The sequence below is a fragment of the Branchiostoma floridae genome, chromosome 11 (genome assembly GCF_000003815.2).
Source record: "Branchiostoma floridae strain S238N-H82 chromosome 11, Bfl_VNyyK, whole genome shotgun sequence".
In the NCBI taxonomy this organism is placed as follows: Eukaryota; Metazoa; Chordata; class Leptocardii; order Amphioxiformes; family Branchiostomatidae; genus Branchiostoma; species Branchiostoma floridae.
Window position 1 is genome coordinate 13,321,222 of NC_049989.1, and position 11,495 is coordinate 13,332,716.

The window sequence follows — 11,495 nt, forward strand, 5'->3', positions numbered from 1 at the left end:
CGCCGCCAAAGACCACCGTTGTTCTCCGTTCCATTTTGGTCGTTCATGACGTCATAACGTTCCATTGTTTACCGTTCGAACACCACTCCTTGGTAACATATAGTCTATTCGACATCCCGTACAGAGGTAGGATAAACTATGGAGTATTTTAGGAAGATCCGAGGATCTTCCAGCGATGCCAAATCTACACAAATGTGTGTCAAGTCAGGTAAGGAACTGTGGAAGACTTTAGCTTAATGTAATGAGTTTTTCAGTCCGCTAAAATTGCATTTTACACGCCAAAGTTTGTGGGTGTGAATCCGTTGCAGTTGACTATCTGAATGGCCCATGTTTCCACGTCCAATGATGAAAGGCTTAGCATAGATTCTGTGGATTTGCGAGATGTCCTATTTCCAGAGTCCTCGAGCTCTCTCCGGCCGAAGTTAGCACTGTTGGTTCGGATACTTGGAAACTAATAATAGAAGTGAAAAGTGAAAAGAAAATACTAGTAAATTGAACTGTTGCAGTGTAAACGCCAAATTCGGAGGCTGCAAGAGATCCAAACTTGAGGGAGTATCTGACTGAAACTGCGGCAAGTTGGCTGCGTCGCTGCGGCCGAGTAATTTGACAGAGTGCTTAACGGATTTAATCCATGATTCCATGAAAAACGAATTTTGTAACGTTTGTCGTATTGTATTTTTAGTCATACTTGTAAGTTTTGCATGATATTCCCATTATAAATTCAAGGGTACAACACAAGCCCAATGTAGGCCGCAGGAGTGACACACCCGCTTAAATTACGAACAAAACCTTGAAAGGCTAAGAGAACTAAAACACAAGTAACTAAGCGGTATTGTGTTTTTTTTCACCTAAACAATAAAAAACTAGAAAGATCCAGAAAACATCTCAGTCCGTAAGAAGTGAGGGAAAACGTCTCGTCAGTTTATATGGATATGACCGCTGGCGTTGTCGTTGTTTGTCCGTTCTTTCAATAGTCGCTAGGTGTCACTTTTTGAGTGTTCAGCGAAGATGTATATATCTGTATCTATATAGCCGGTATAACCGCCCTTCGGCGTAACACACCAACTTCGCAGGCACGCGGCGCGGCAGCAGCTGGTTATATTACACTGAACGACTCATCACACCTAACTTTTGCATATATAGTGGTGTTCAAACTGCCAAGACAAAATTAACGTTTTGTATCATATTCTTTGCATGCCCTTATGAAGTATTCAAGGTACTAGTACTCGGTAGTCCATATTTATTATTGGGATGCGTGTACGTTAGGTTTGTTTTGCCTTCCATTCACCTAAACATTCCATTCTAGAACATTCCCAATGAATAGGCTACAGCTTTTATACGATCTTTTACCTCCCAATAAATCTGTTTCCGTTTCCGTTTTTCGTGTGTTTGCTTGGAGAAAGCATAGCGCGCGAAGCTGTGGATATATATATATATATAGAGAGAGAGAGATTAAAATGATATTTGATAGGTGTGTTGGGTCACGAAAACGAAGGTCAAGTTTAATAGACAATGGGCTTTCTACGGTACTGCAAGGGAATTTCCGGTTTTGAGCTTTCATGTTCCTGACATGCCATGGTCGCCATGTCGGAAGTTCATGACAAATCTTCCTGTAGACATGGTGGACTTGCCGATAGGTTTCATTGAAGGTTTTCCTGTTTTACTGAAGGTTTTTCCCTTTTATTGAAGGTTTTGATGCGATTTTACAAGAACGATGCCCTGTTCATTCTGTGATGTGTTTGTCCTTAGACTTTAATAATGATTATTTTACAAGCTCGGGTAATGTTGCGTAAGTAGTTAAATTTGAAATCACGGTAGTAGTAGGAGGATGAGGTAATTCTTTCACTTTGAATTGCTCCTCTTGAACTATGTCACGTATAGACATTCTGTGCCTCCTTACAGACAAGTTCATGTCAATCGACGATGCGAAAAGTGAGATTGTGAAGATGAAGGAGACCAACTACCAACTGAAGAACTCCGTCCTAATCTTGGTGAGCACATGTACAGATCTATATGACAGTTGAAAAACTTCAATATGTATTCTATCAACACAGATGAGCTTTCATGCAAATATTCTCGTGCTTTTTTGCATGCTCAACTTATCATTGTAGGGCCAGCTACATTGTATCTCTCGTACTATGCTTTTAAGTGAGTGAAAATCCTGATGTTCAGTTCAGTTCATCCTCTGAGAGGTGACGCGAGGATTTCCACAAAGTCCTGCCCAGCATGGTTGATGGAAGTTTAACTTCTATGTTTTGTTGTTCTCATTTTGTTTGTTCACAAGATCTACAAGAAGTAGCATGTTTGCTTTGATGTCATGATTACCATGTGTTGAACACAGTTTACGGTTCGGAATAAAGACATGTGAAAGTTCGCGTGTAGTCAGAAGATGCTCTTTCTGCTGCTCTACTAGTACTTGTCTTGAGTATAGTAGTGAACAAGTAATTTTTAACGGTTCAAAGGATGATGTTCAACCAAAACCTGTATCAGAAATGCTCCCATCACTTGTAAAGAATCAGGGAAAGAGAAGAAAGCAAGGATAGAGACAGGAAAGAGAAAGACCGCGAAAGAAATTCAAACGAAGGAAAGAGGGGAGAAAGAGATGAAAAGGTTACTTAAAGATTGTACAGATATTAACTAGCAGATTGGATTGGTTTGTCAGATTCGTTTCTTATAAATCCATTGGACAAATTTTGTCGCAACTCTCTCCTTCACAGACCCGATCTACTGAAGAAATGAAAAGGGAAGCTGTTAAGCAGCAATCGGTGAGTAGTTTTGACAAACACGTGGTCGTTACGTTGCCATGCGGTAAACCAGCAATCGGTGAGTAGTTTTGACAAACACGTCGTCGTTACGTTGTCATGCGGTTACGCCACTGCCTTACTATTAGGTTAGGCAATTTTCATCTTAATGATTGTATATTACCATATATGGCTATTGTGATGTTTTGATTGAGAAAAACTTTTGTATCCTGCTAAATTGGTTTACCTTATGAGTTCTATGTTGATTTACTTATTTGAACGAACCACATCACAATATGACAATATTTACACCCATAATATGTGCTTAAAGTGGTAAGAATCTGTCGTTTTATTTTCCTACAAAAGACCATTAGTTTGCTGAAGAAGACCCACATGGACATACTCGTGAAGAAGGACGAGGTAAATATCATCGTGGGTTTGGTAAAAATCGTAGTCATCATAAGGCAACACTCCTTTCTATGGCCAACTTTTAAAATATCCAGTTGCAAGTAAATCAATAGTTCATGTCTTGCTTAGAATTTTCTGTTACCGAAATTGCTCTTCCATTATCAAACTGAGCACTAATTTTCATAGATTTTCAGCGACAAACTGTGAACTTATATGACGTTGTATTTATTTTGTTCATCTGTGGTGATATTTCATAGACTATGTAATTGATGTTTTGTTCTAACGCATAAATTCAGTGAACATTTTGCGCATTGTTACGGCTTAATTGTAAGTTGACTAACCATGACTACATCGAGTGGCACCTTTAGCAAATAGATTGGATAGAAAAAATATCTGGAATGAATTCACCGCATAGTCCATAGAGAAAAGGGTGCTCATAATTTCCTGTTTATTAATTCTATCGTGCTTATCGTTTTCGACATGTCATATTTTTCCACATTGTTCAGGAACTAGCAAATCAGAGAATCGCAGTCACTGCACAGAAAGTAGCTCAGGAAGCCCTGACAAAGGTAAGAACTAATCTAGATTTTCGCTTGTAGATGAAAGAATTTGATTCATTCTCTATCCACTAGTGGCTACGACCGCTTAGTGGCCAAAGATTTCCCAGATTCCCCAACGAAATTCATAGATCAACAACGATCACGTTTTGAGACTTGTGTGAGTGTGTTTTATATCTTACGTACTACGCACAAAAAGCGGTTCAGGAAGCTATTGCAGATGTAAGAACTAATCTGGATTTTCACTTTCAGATGAAAAGATTGTGTTTTTTTCTCTTTCCACTGGGGTTTCAGCCTAAAGAATCACTTTGTTAAGAAAAGCCGAAAAGACACATCCCAACTTCCCTAAATCCACAGACGAACAGAAAACCACTTTCCTCTTAAAATCGCAGAACCCACAAATTGTAGAAAAAGTGGGGTTTTTCGTCTTCCTCTGCTTCCCCCAAAAAAGAGGTAAAACCAACCTGTTTGAAAATAGCCAACACGAGTCTTCGAGTAGCCCTTTTTGTTTTACAATAATGTTTATTACTGTTAATTGTCACATATATGTCTCCTATGTTTTCATCATAGACTTGAAATCATACCTCCCGGCATGATTTCTTTTTGAGTTTTGTGTGTTTTGTTGTCCTTTATATCTTACTTTTACACGAAATCGATGTCACAGAAATCCAGTACGGTCGCTCAGAGGGACTTACTGACACCAATGTTACACACGGACCATTTAATGATCTTTGGCAGGACAAAGTTAAAGTTTGATTTTGTAAGAAAAAAAAAGAAATAGTCTAGAAAAACAATCATTGATGTAGCAGTGTAAGATCAGAAGTACATATCACTTGAGCTTCTAGGATAACCAAGAATAAATACATCTATCGGCGTTTGTAAAACACAGCTTTAAACAGATATTTTAGCAGAAAACGTTGGCATAAATTGTCTACCAATCAATATCATCTTTCATGGACTAATCGCAGTATCGTTGAATGTTCACTGGCTCTGAATATCATCATCAAAGAGCAACAGGACACCGCGAGTTTGACGGAGGAACTGCTACTGGAAACTAGGGTAGGCTGAAAAAAGATGCATCCTCTAGAAAAGAGGAAATTGTTTTGTTTTGTTTGTATTGCAATACAAGGTAAACCGCCTTATGGCGTAACACACCACATATTTGTATTGAAGAGTAGTATGCTATACATATATAGTAGTATAAGCTGTATATGAGAGCAGATACATTTGATACACTCAACCTGATAAGAACCACAATTTTCGATAAGTTTGGTGGGTTCTTTAACGTACTTGAGGTGTGGCTCTCCTCAAACACGGGACCTCCATTTGACGTCCTATCCGAGGGACGTTCCTAACCGGTAATCTTTTTCACCTGTCCGTGAGAAAAGTGAGGACACGTCGGAGCATATCAGTGGACTCGTACCCAGGAACTCTGGGCTTTGAGCCACACACCCTACCGTTACGCCACGTGACGCCGATATGTTTGTCACGAGGCACTGCAGCAAAATCATGTAGCAAACTCTATCCCTGCAGTAACTCATACTTGTCCCTCAAGATATTTAACCACTTACATGCTACATAAACGACAAAGAATACATGGTAAGAAAGAGTCAACATCCATTTTGGAACTGGACATTGTACTTTGGTACACTGACGTTTCGTATACAGAGTTTCAAAGAACATCAATTAATACAAATGAATGGGGAAAGACCAAGCGCGATTGTGTACTCAAGTTATGCATAACTCATATTCTCACCGCCACTTGTGCATTATGGAACATACAATATACGGTAAGACACTTCAGTAAACGTATGAATGATAAATGAATAGAAAACGTAAAACCATTTGAAATTACCATTTTTTTCATTCTGACGCAATATCATTGTTTATTTCTTTCCACTCGGTTTAGAGCGACCTGACAAGCAGTAAGGCGGAAGCAGCAAAGCTGCGTGAGGAGGTAGGGGTTGTTTGTGTAACAGGCGTCTTCTCTCTCGTGTCAGGCGCTTTAGATATGCCACTCAGCACCGACGTAACAAGACCTCACTGCTGCATCGTACATGCATGTGTATAAGCTAAGAATAGCCATTTATATGTTTAACCCAAAATGTACATGCGCTTGCGCCTCCCGGAATTGTGCACAATTTGATACAATGATTTATTTGAAATATCCGACAATAACACAACACATTTTATACATTACGTCCAAAGCAGTTACTCAAGCTAGCAAATGGATATGATTTTCCAAAATCAATATTGATGATTGTTAGTAAGTAAGTAAGTAATTATTAGATATAGCCAAGATTTCACGACAAAAGAACAAAAACGTTGTTTCATATATTTCTTCAGCCTTATTGTCATTGTTCCCCTTCAGCTCAAAACCCTTAGAGCTGAGTTATTGATGAGGGAAAACGACATGTGTCAAATGGAAGAGTTGTACGAGAAACAGAAGAGGAGTCTACAGCAGATACACCGTAAGGAGGTGCAGGTCAGTGTCAATTTTGAATTGCAGTTCCACATGTTCTTGTCCATATTAAGATCTAAATAAATGTGGTTAACAATTTTACCAGAAGAGAAACAGTAAAATAACATGTATAAACGGGGTAGATTAAGAGCACTTGAACATGTAGGATATCTAAGAACAGATACATCTATCAACGTTATGAAGTTCAAGCAAGTACTTTTAGCAGGAAACGTTGACATATATACTGTCTACCAATTAACACGCCGTCATTCTTGCGCTAATCGTAGTACTGTCGAATGTTCACAGGCCCTGACAGAAGGTTTCGAACAGGAGATGCAGGAGAGGAATAAGAGAGAAAGGTTTTTGCAAGAGATGATTATAAAAAAGAATACGGAGATTAAGGAAGTGAAGAAGGAAATGGCCACCATGAAGGACATTTATGAGGAGGAGCTGAAGGTCAGTGTCAATGTTTGAATTGTAAAAATTCCCCTCATCATTCAGAGCAAAATAAAAGTGATAAACAATCAAGTCTTCATCAGATCTAACGTATTCTCAGCCTTTACAACGTGACCATGTTTACTGTGCATATGAGTTCGAGTTATCACAACAACTTAGGTAAATTTCCTGCGCTCATACACTCGTAGTATACTGCTTAACACGTTGTAGTAGTTTTATTATTGTTTCTCATATTGTTTCTTTTATCAATGTGGATGTTATATTTTATGTTGGTTACGTTGCTATGGACATCCTGTCTGAAAACAAAGAATAAAGTTCGAAGTTCCAAGCTATACACGTTTCAGTTATCAGAAAACTTTTCTTGGAAGGTTTCTTCTTCAAGAAAAGTTAATTAAAACAGAGGACTGTACCGAACTTTGCATAAGAGAGGACTGGCACGAAAAGCACTGGCAAATAGGATGTGTAATTAAGCGGCTGCTACTGTATTATTGCCTACCAATTACCACCATGCATCTTTCTGGGACTCATCGCAGTAACCGTTGAATGTTCACAGGCACTGAAGGAATCTTTCCTGCAGGTAATCAAAGATAGGGATGACAAAGAAAGGCTGCTCCAGCAGACAATTCTTCTGAAAAACGAAGAAGTAGCGGCACTGAGGAGAAATATGAAAGCAGAAAAGGACATCCATGAAGAGGAGGTAAAGGTCAGTGTCAATGTTTGAATTGGAAAAATTTCCCTCATCATTCAGAACTAAATAAAAGTGATAAACAACCAAGTCTTCATCAGATCTAACGTATTCTCAGCCTTTACAACGTGACCATGTTTACTTTACATGGTCGATAAGGCGTCAGAAGGATGACGGCTGAGACACAACGTTTATGTTTACTTTACATATGATTACAAGTTGTCACAACAACTTAGGTAAATTTCTGTCTATGTTTACTACGATTAAAAGCTTGTAGTATACTGCTTATAAGTTACGGTTATCAGAACGACTTAGGAAATTTCTGGAAGATTTCTCCTTCAAAAAAGATAGATGAAGCAAAGAGGACTTTGCATGAGAGATCGGACACAAGTTTGTTCAATTTACGGTCGGACGATTTAATGACACAATGAAAAATCCATGGCAAGCTCTCGTAAAACTGTATCAAAACTGTCTTCCAGTAAACAAAAGAAAATTACAAAAAAAAGTGAACTCAAAGCTGCTATTAGAACGACTAGATTCCTGGAAAATTTCGCATTCACTGAAAGATAGTTAGTACTTGAATGAAGCAAGAAAGGCGCACATCTATGTAACAAAATAAAAAAAAAAAACTCAACTTTGCCCAGTTTACCGTCCGACGACTTTGACTCAAAGGCTTTGTATGTGCAAGGCCATGTTGATTTGATTATATGGATGACATCCTCTGGGAATCCCAAAACTGATGCGAACGTGCGAATAAGAAAATGGCCAAAACATTTCATTTGAGGAAATTGTACTGACGAAAATTGATGCGCGCGCGGATGTCATCCATATAATACAATACATGTGGCCTTACAAGCATCAAACATTAACAGGATCTATCCGAGACTAATCAAAGTGTCGTCACACAGGAGCTCCAACAGACCATCCGCTTGGACTCTTTATTCGTGAAAGATCTTATGGCAGCTTCATCCAAGATCGAGAGTGAGGAACTAGAGGTCAGTGCCGATGTTTGATTTGACGTTTTCTTTTCATATCCATATTTCTCTTGTTGCCTGATTTTAGTCCGTCTACCTGTAATGTAAGCCTTCAATGTCATTTTTTACGTCATTTGACGAAGTAGTCGACGTAAATTGATTGCAGTGAAAGAAAAGAATCCGTAAAGGTGACGTCGTTAATTTTTCGAAGATTTCGCCTCCACAGAATTTGAGAAAAAAATGTGCTCCAAACAAAGGCGTTTGCGTAACACAAGTTAAACGTTTACAGCTGAACGTCTTGCGACTCAAAGCAGGTCTAGTGTTCCACTGACGGACTGTGTGTGAGCATTCACAAGGCCTATATTTTTCACACTAATCAAATTATCGTACCGTGTTCACAGAGGGTGAGAAAAGACAAGGAGACCCTGGAGTATGAGCACAACCTGACTAGGGCCAGGCTAGAGGAGTCTGAGGTAGGTTGGCATTGGAAGAGCAAACATGATATGTGCCTTCGACATGGCCAACCAATAAAGCTAAGGGCACAATCTGTCGTACGTGCAATTAGTCCGTTTTCTGGGGTGTGTGTGTATGTGTGGGGGGGGGGGGGGGGTCACTTCCGCCAAAAGTCGGATTCCCCACGGGTTCGTGCGGAGGCGGTACTTATCACTTACGGATCCCTTAGCTTACGGTGCCCTTAGCTTCAGAAAAACAGTAGACGTTCCAATCCATGTAGAGCGTCTCAGATTTTCCTACCGACATTCAATTGCTAACTATGTACAAGGAGGTTAAAGTATACCTGACTATAATCTCCTTGATTTGAATAAAATGTATGCCATTGGCAAGGGCCATTTCATAGTCAGATGCCAAATACGTGGTGACAAATGTTTTGAATTTATCAAAACTTCAAAGTTAAAGTTCTTGCTCTTTTCGTCTTAGCAGACGGTCTGTAGTATTAAGTCTCGCGGCTTCAGTCAGTCCCTCTTTTACTTTGTGAGCTTCTGACTGGACAGCGCCTCTCGTGCCCCATGCGGCCAATGCTAGTATGGCAGGCTGTCCTACAGAATGCACAGCGGTCTAAAAATACATTTTGTTTAGTAAGATTACGTCTAAATGGTAACGGAGAAATGCAGTTTAAAAAATCACAGTCAAGTCAAAGTTTATTGCACAACGATTGTGCCAGATATGATGTATGTTAGATTTTGCCTAATATAGGTACAACAAAGGAGCACTGGCAAACCTGTCAAAATTAACGAATTTAGAATATTCAAAAAAGAATATCATTCACATTTTATGTAGTCAATCATGCATTTGTTTCCCCACATATGGCTTAGACGAAGTTGAAAAGCCTGGAGAAAGACGGAGAGAGGCTCTTGTCTGAGGTAAGACATGCTTCCGTTTTCCTCCTTGTAGATGGCCAACTCGTCCTGGTAGACGCTCTACCCCTTAACATCAGACTCCTGAAACTACAGTGACCTGTCTCTATTCATACCTTTAAAAATCTGTCCTAGTTTATTATCACTTCCTTACCACCAAACTTCGACCCTCTGTAAATGCCCTATAATTTTAAGTATTCTATTCAGACATTTCATTTCACTATCATTTCTATGATTTATTATCAAATTGTGACCTATTATATTTGTCGTTATCATTATTGTTGTTAATATTATCATTGTTACCATTATTGTTGTTATCATTATTGTCGTTGTTATTGTTGTTTGTTAGCAACGACATACTAATTTTCTTACAATAGTAGTTGTTTGTATCAATAGTTGTTCATTTTAATGTTTAACCGGTTGTAAATGTTGTAACATAACAAACGAAAACTAGATGTCGTGACCAAAACACGGACGGTGTAAACTGTTAACGTGTCGTCCAATCCTTTAGTTAGTCAGACGTCTTTTTCATATATATAATTGCTTTTCCGACAGCTCAACTCCATGAAATCCACGCTCCTGAAGTCATGGGTGGACCGCAATAATGAGGTGAAGGTCAGTGTCAATGTTTGATTGTGTATTACTTGTCGAGCCTTTCTCCTTCTTCATATAACGTTACAGTCTCTTTTGTTGCATTTTCATTCTGTACATACATGTAGTGGGAATCTGCCATGCGCAGGACCTTCTAAGGGCTGTAAATGTTTAATGTTTTGACCTCTCCACTTTGCGTAGATAATGCAAGACAGGCTGTTCTCGATGAAGGCCGAGCGGGAAATCTTTAAGGTAAGTAGCCACCACTTCAGTCTACAACATTGGAACAGAGCCAAACCAGATGTAAACAAGCACTACTGCACACTGACCAATCCATTAACCTGTTTTCCAAGTTCAAACATTGAGGCCAAAAGTAGAAGTATTTGTGAACTTTTCCATTCCAACCTGAATACTTCTGTTCATTCATTCCAAGTTAACTTCATGCTGACGGCAATATTTGTCGGGATAGTTTATATTATCTCATTAAAATGTCACGCCACGGTAGTGGTCTGATCACACGTGGTATACATTCTAGGTCCTCGCAACAGCGTCAAAAAGGAAGCAAGAGGAAGAAGAGCGCCATTCGAACGAACACATCCAAAGGGTAACACTGATTGTTTCATCTCATGAAACTAAATTTGATATCTGTTCGATATCCCCTCGAAATAGATAATCGTCGGAAAGTATACATTAAGCTTTATTTAGGAAGACAATTGCAAAAATTAACATCAAATCAAATACAAGAAGCACCTTTGCATGTAGATACAGCGTTTGATATGTAACTGTAGTTTCTGTCCTGTCAAGAAATATTGAAAAAGTCGTGACAAGTCATATCCTGAGTGTGATGTGTGTTTGTATATACAGGTAAGAAGACAGAATCATCGCGAGCAGGTCGCGTACTTGCACCAAGCCTGGCAAGACGCTGCAAGAAGCCCACGTCACGTGTACGATCCGAACTGGCCACCAGAGAATTCCATCAACAGGACAGAAAATGTTTCATGTTTTGACAAAGATACCGACCATGTTAGAGACAAAACATGAATCCATAGCAGTGAGGTTAACGTACTTTAGATTTAGTTCAGATTAGGAATAACTTTGGAGATGAACTGATACATGTAGCAGTTATCAGTGAAAAGAAGTTTTGTTGAGCGGGTACATCAGTAGATGATGCAGTTCCTTGCTTGAAAACAAATGTGTTTTTTTTAACTGCCAACATCTCGATACTCCTGCTGCTATCACCGCTAGATGG

The 11,495-nt window shown here is 39.1% G+C and overlaps 2 protein-coding genes across 11 annotated transcripts in view; one reads left to right on the plus strand and one right to left on the minus strand.

Moving 5' to 3' along the window:
* The window catches only part of LOC118426514 (coiled-coil domain-containing protein 157-like), a 1,184,186-nt gene that overhangs the window by 595,346 nt on the left and 577,345 nt on the right, over positions 1–11,495 (minus strand). The window lies entirely within an intron of this gene.
* The window catches only part of LOC118426528 (myosin heavy chain-like), a 137,274-nt gene that overhangs the window by 48,867 nt on the left and 76,912 nt on the right, over positions 1–11,495 (plus strand). Inside the window, exons 1-17 of one of the 9 annotated variants that reach the window (XM_035836003.1) lie at positions 57–208; positions 1,903–1,991; positions 2,718–2,765; positions 3,108–3,161; positions 3,656–3,718; positions 4,694–4,765; positions 5,616–5,663; positions 6,078–6,191; positions 6,474–6,623; positions 7,177–7,326; positions 8,217–8,303; positions 8,684–8,755; positions 9,614–9,661; positions 10,211–10,270; positions 10,448–10,498; positions 10,782–10,850; positions 11,111–11,427. The exons of 3 other annotated variants lie outside the window; for them this stretch is intronic. In XM_035836003.1, coding sequence (XP_035691896.1) covers positions 139–208; positions 1,903–1,991; positions 2,718–2,765; positions 3,108–3,161; positions 3,656–3,718; positions 4,694–4,765; positions 5,616–5,663; positions 6,078–6,191; positions 6,474–6,623; positions 7,177–7,326; positions 8,217–8,303; positions 8,684–8,755; positions 9,614–9,661; positions 10,211–10,270; positions 10,448–10,498; positions 10,782–10,850; positions 11,111–11,287 — 1,422 coding nt within the window. In that variant the 5' untranslated portion in view covers positions 57–138 and the 3' untranslated portion in view covers positions 11,288–11,427. Of the gene's footprint in view, positions 1–56; positions 209–1,902; positions 1,992–2,717; positions 2,766–3,107; positions 3,162–3,655; positions 3,719–4,693; positions 4,766–5,615; positions 5,664–6,077; positions 6,192–6,473; positions 6,624–7,176; positions 7,327–8,216; positions 8,304–8,683; positions 8,756–9,613; positions 9,662–10,210; positions 10,271–10,447; positions 10,499–10,781; positions 10,851–11,110; positions 11,428–11,495 lie in introns of those variants that run through there. 5 more of the 9 variants (XM_035836002.1, XM_035836005.1, XM_035836004.1 and 2 more) reach the window with 5 other exon arrangements.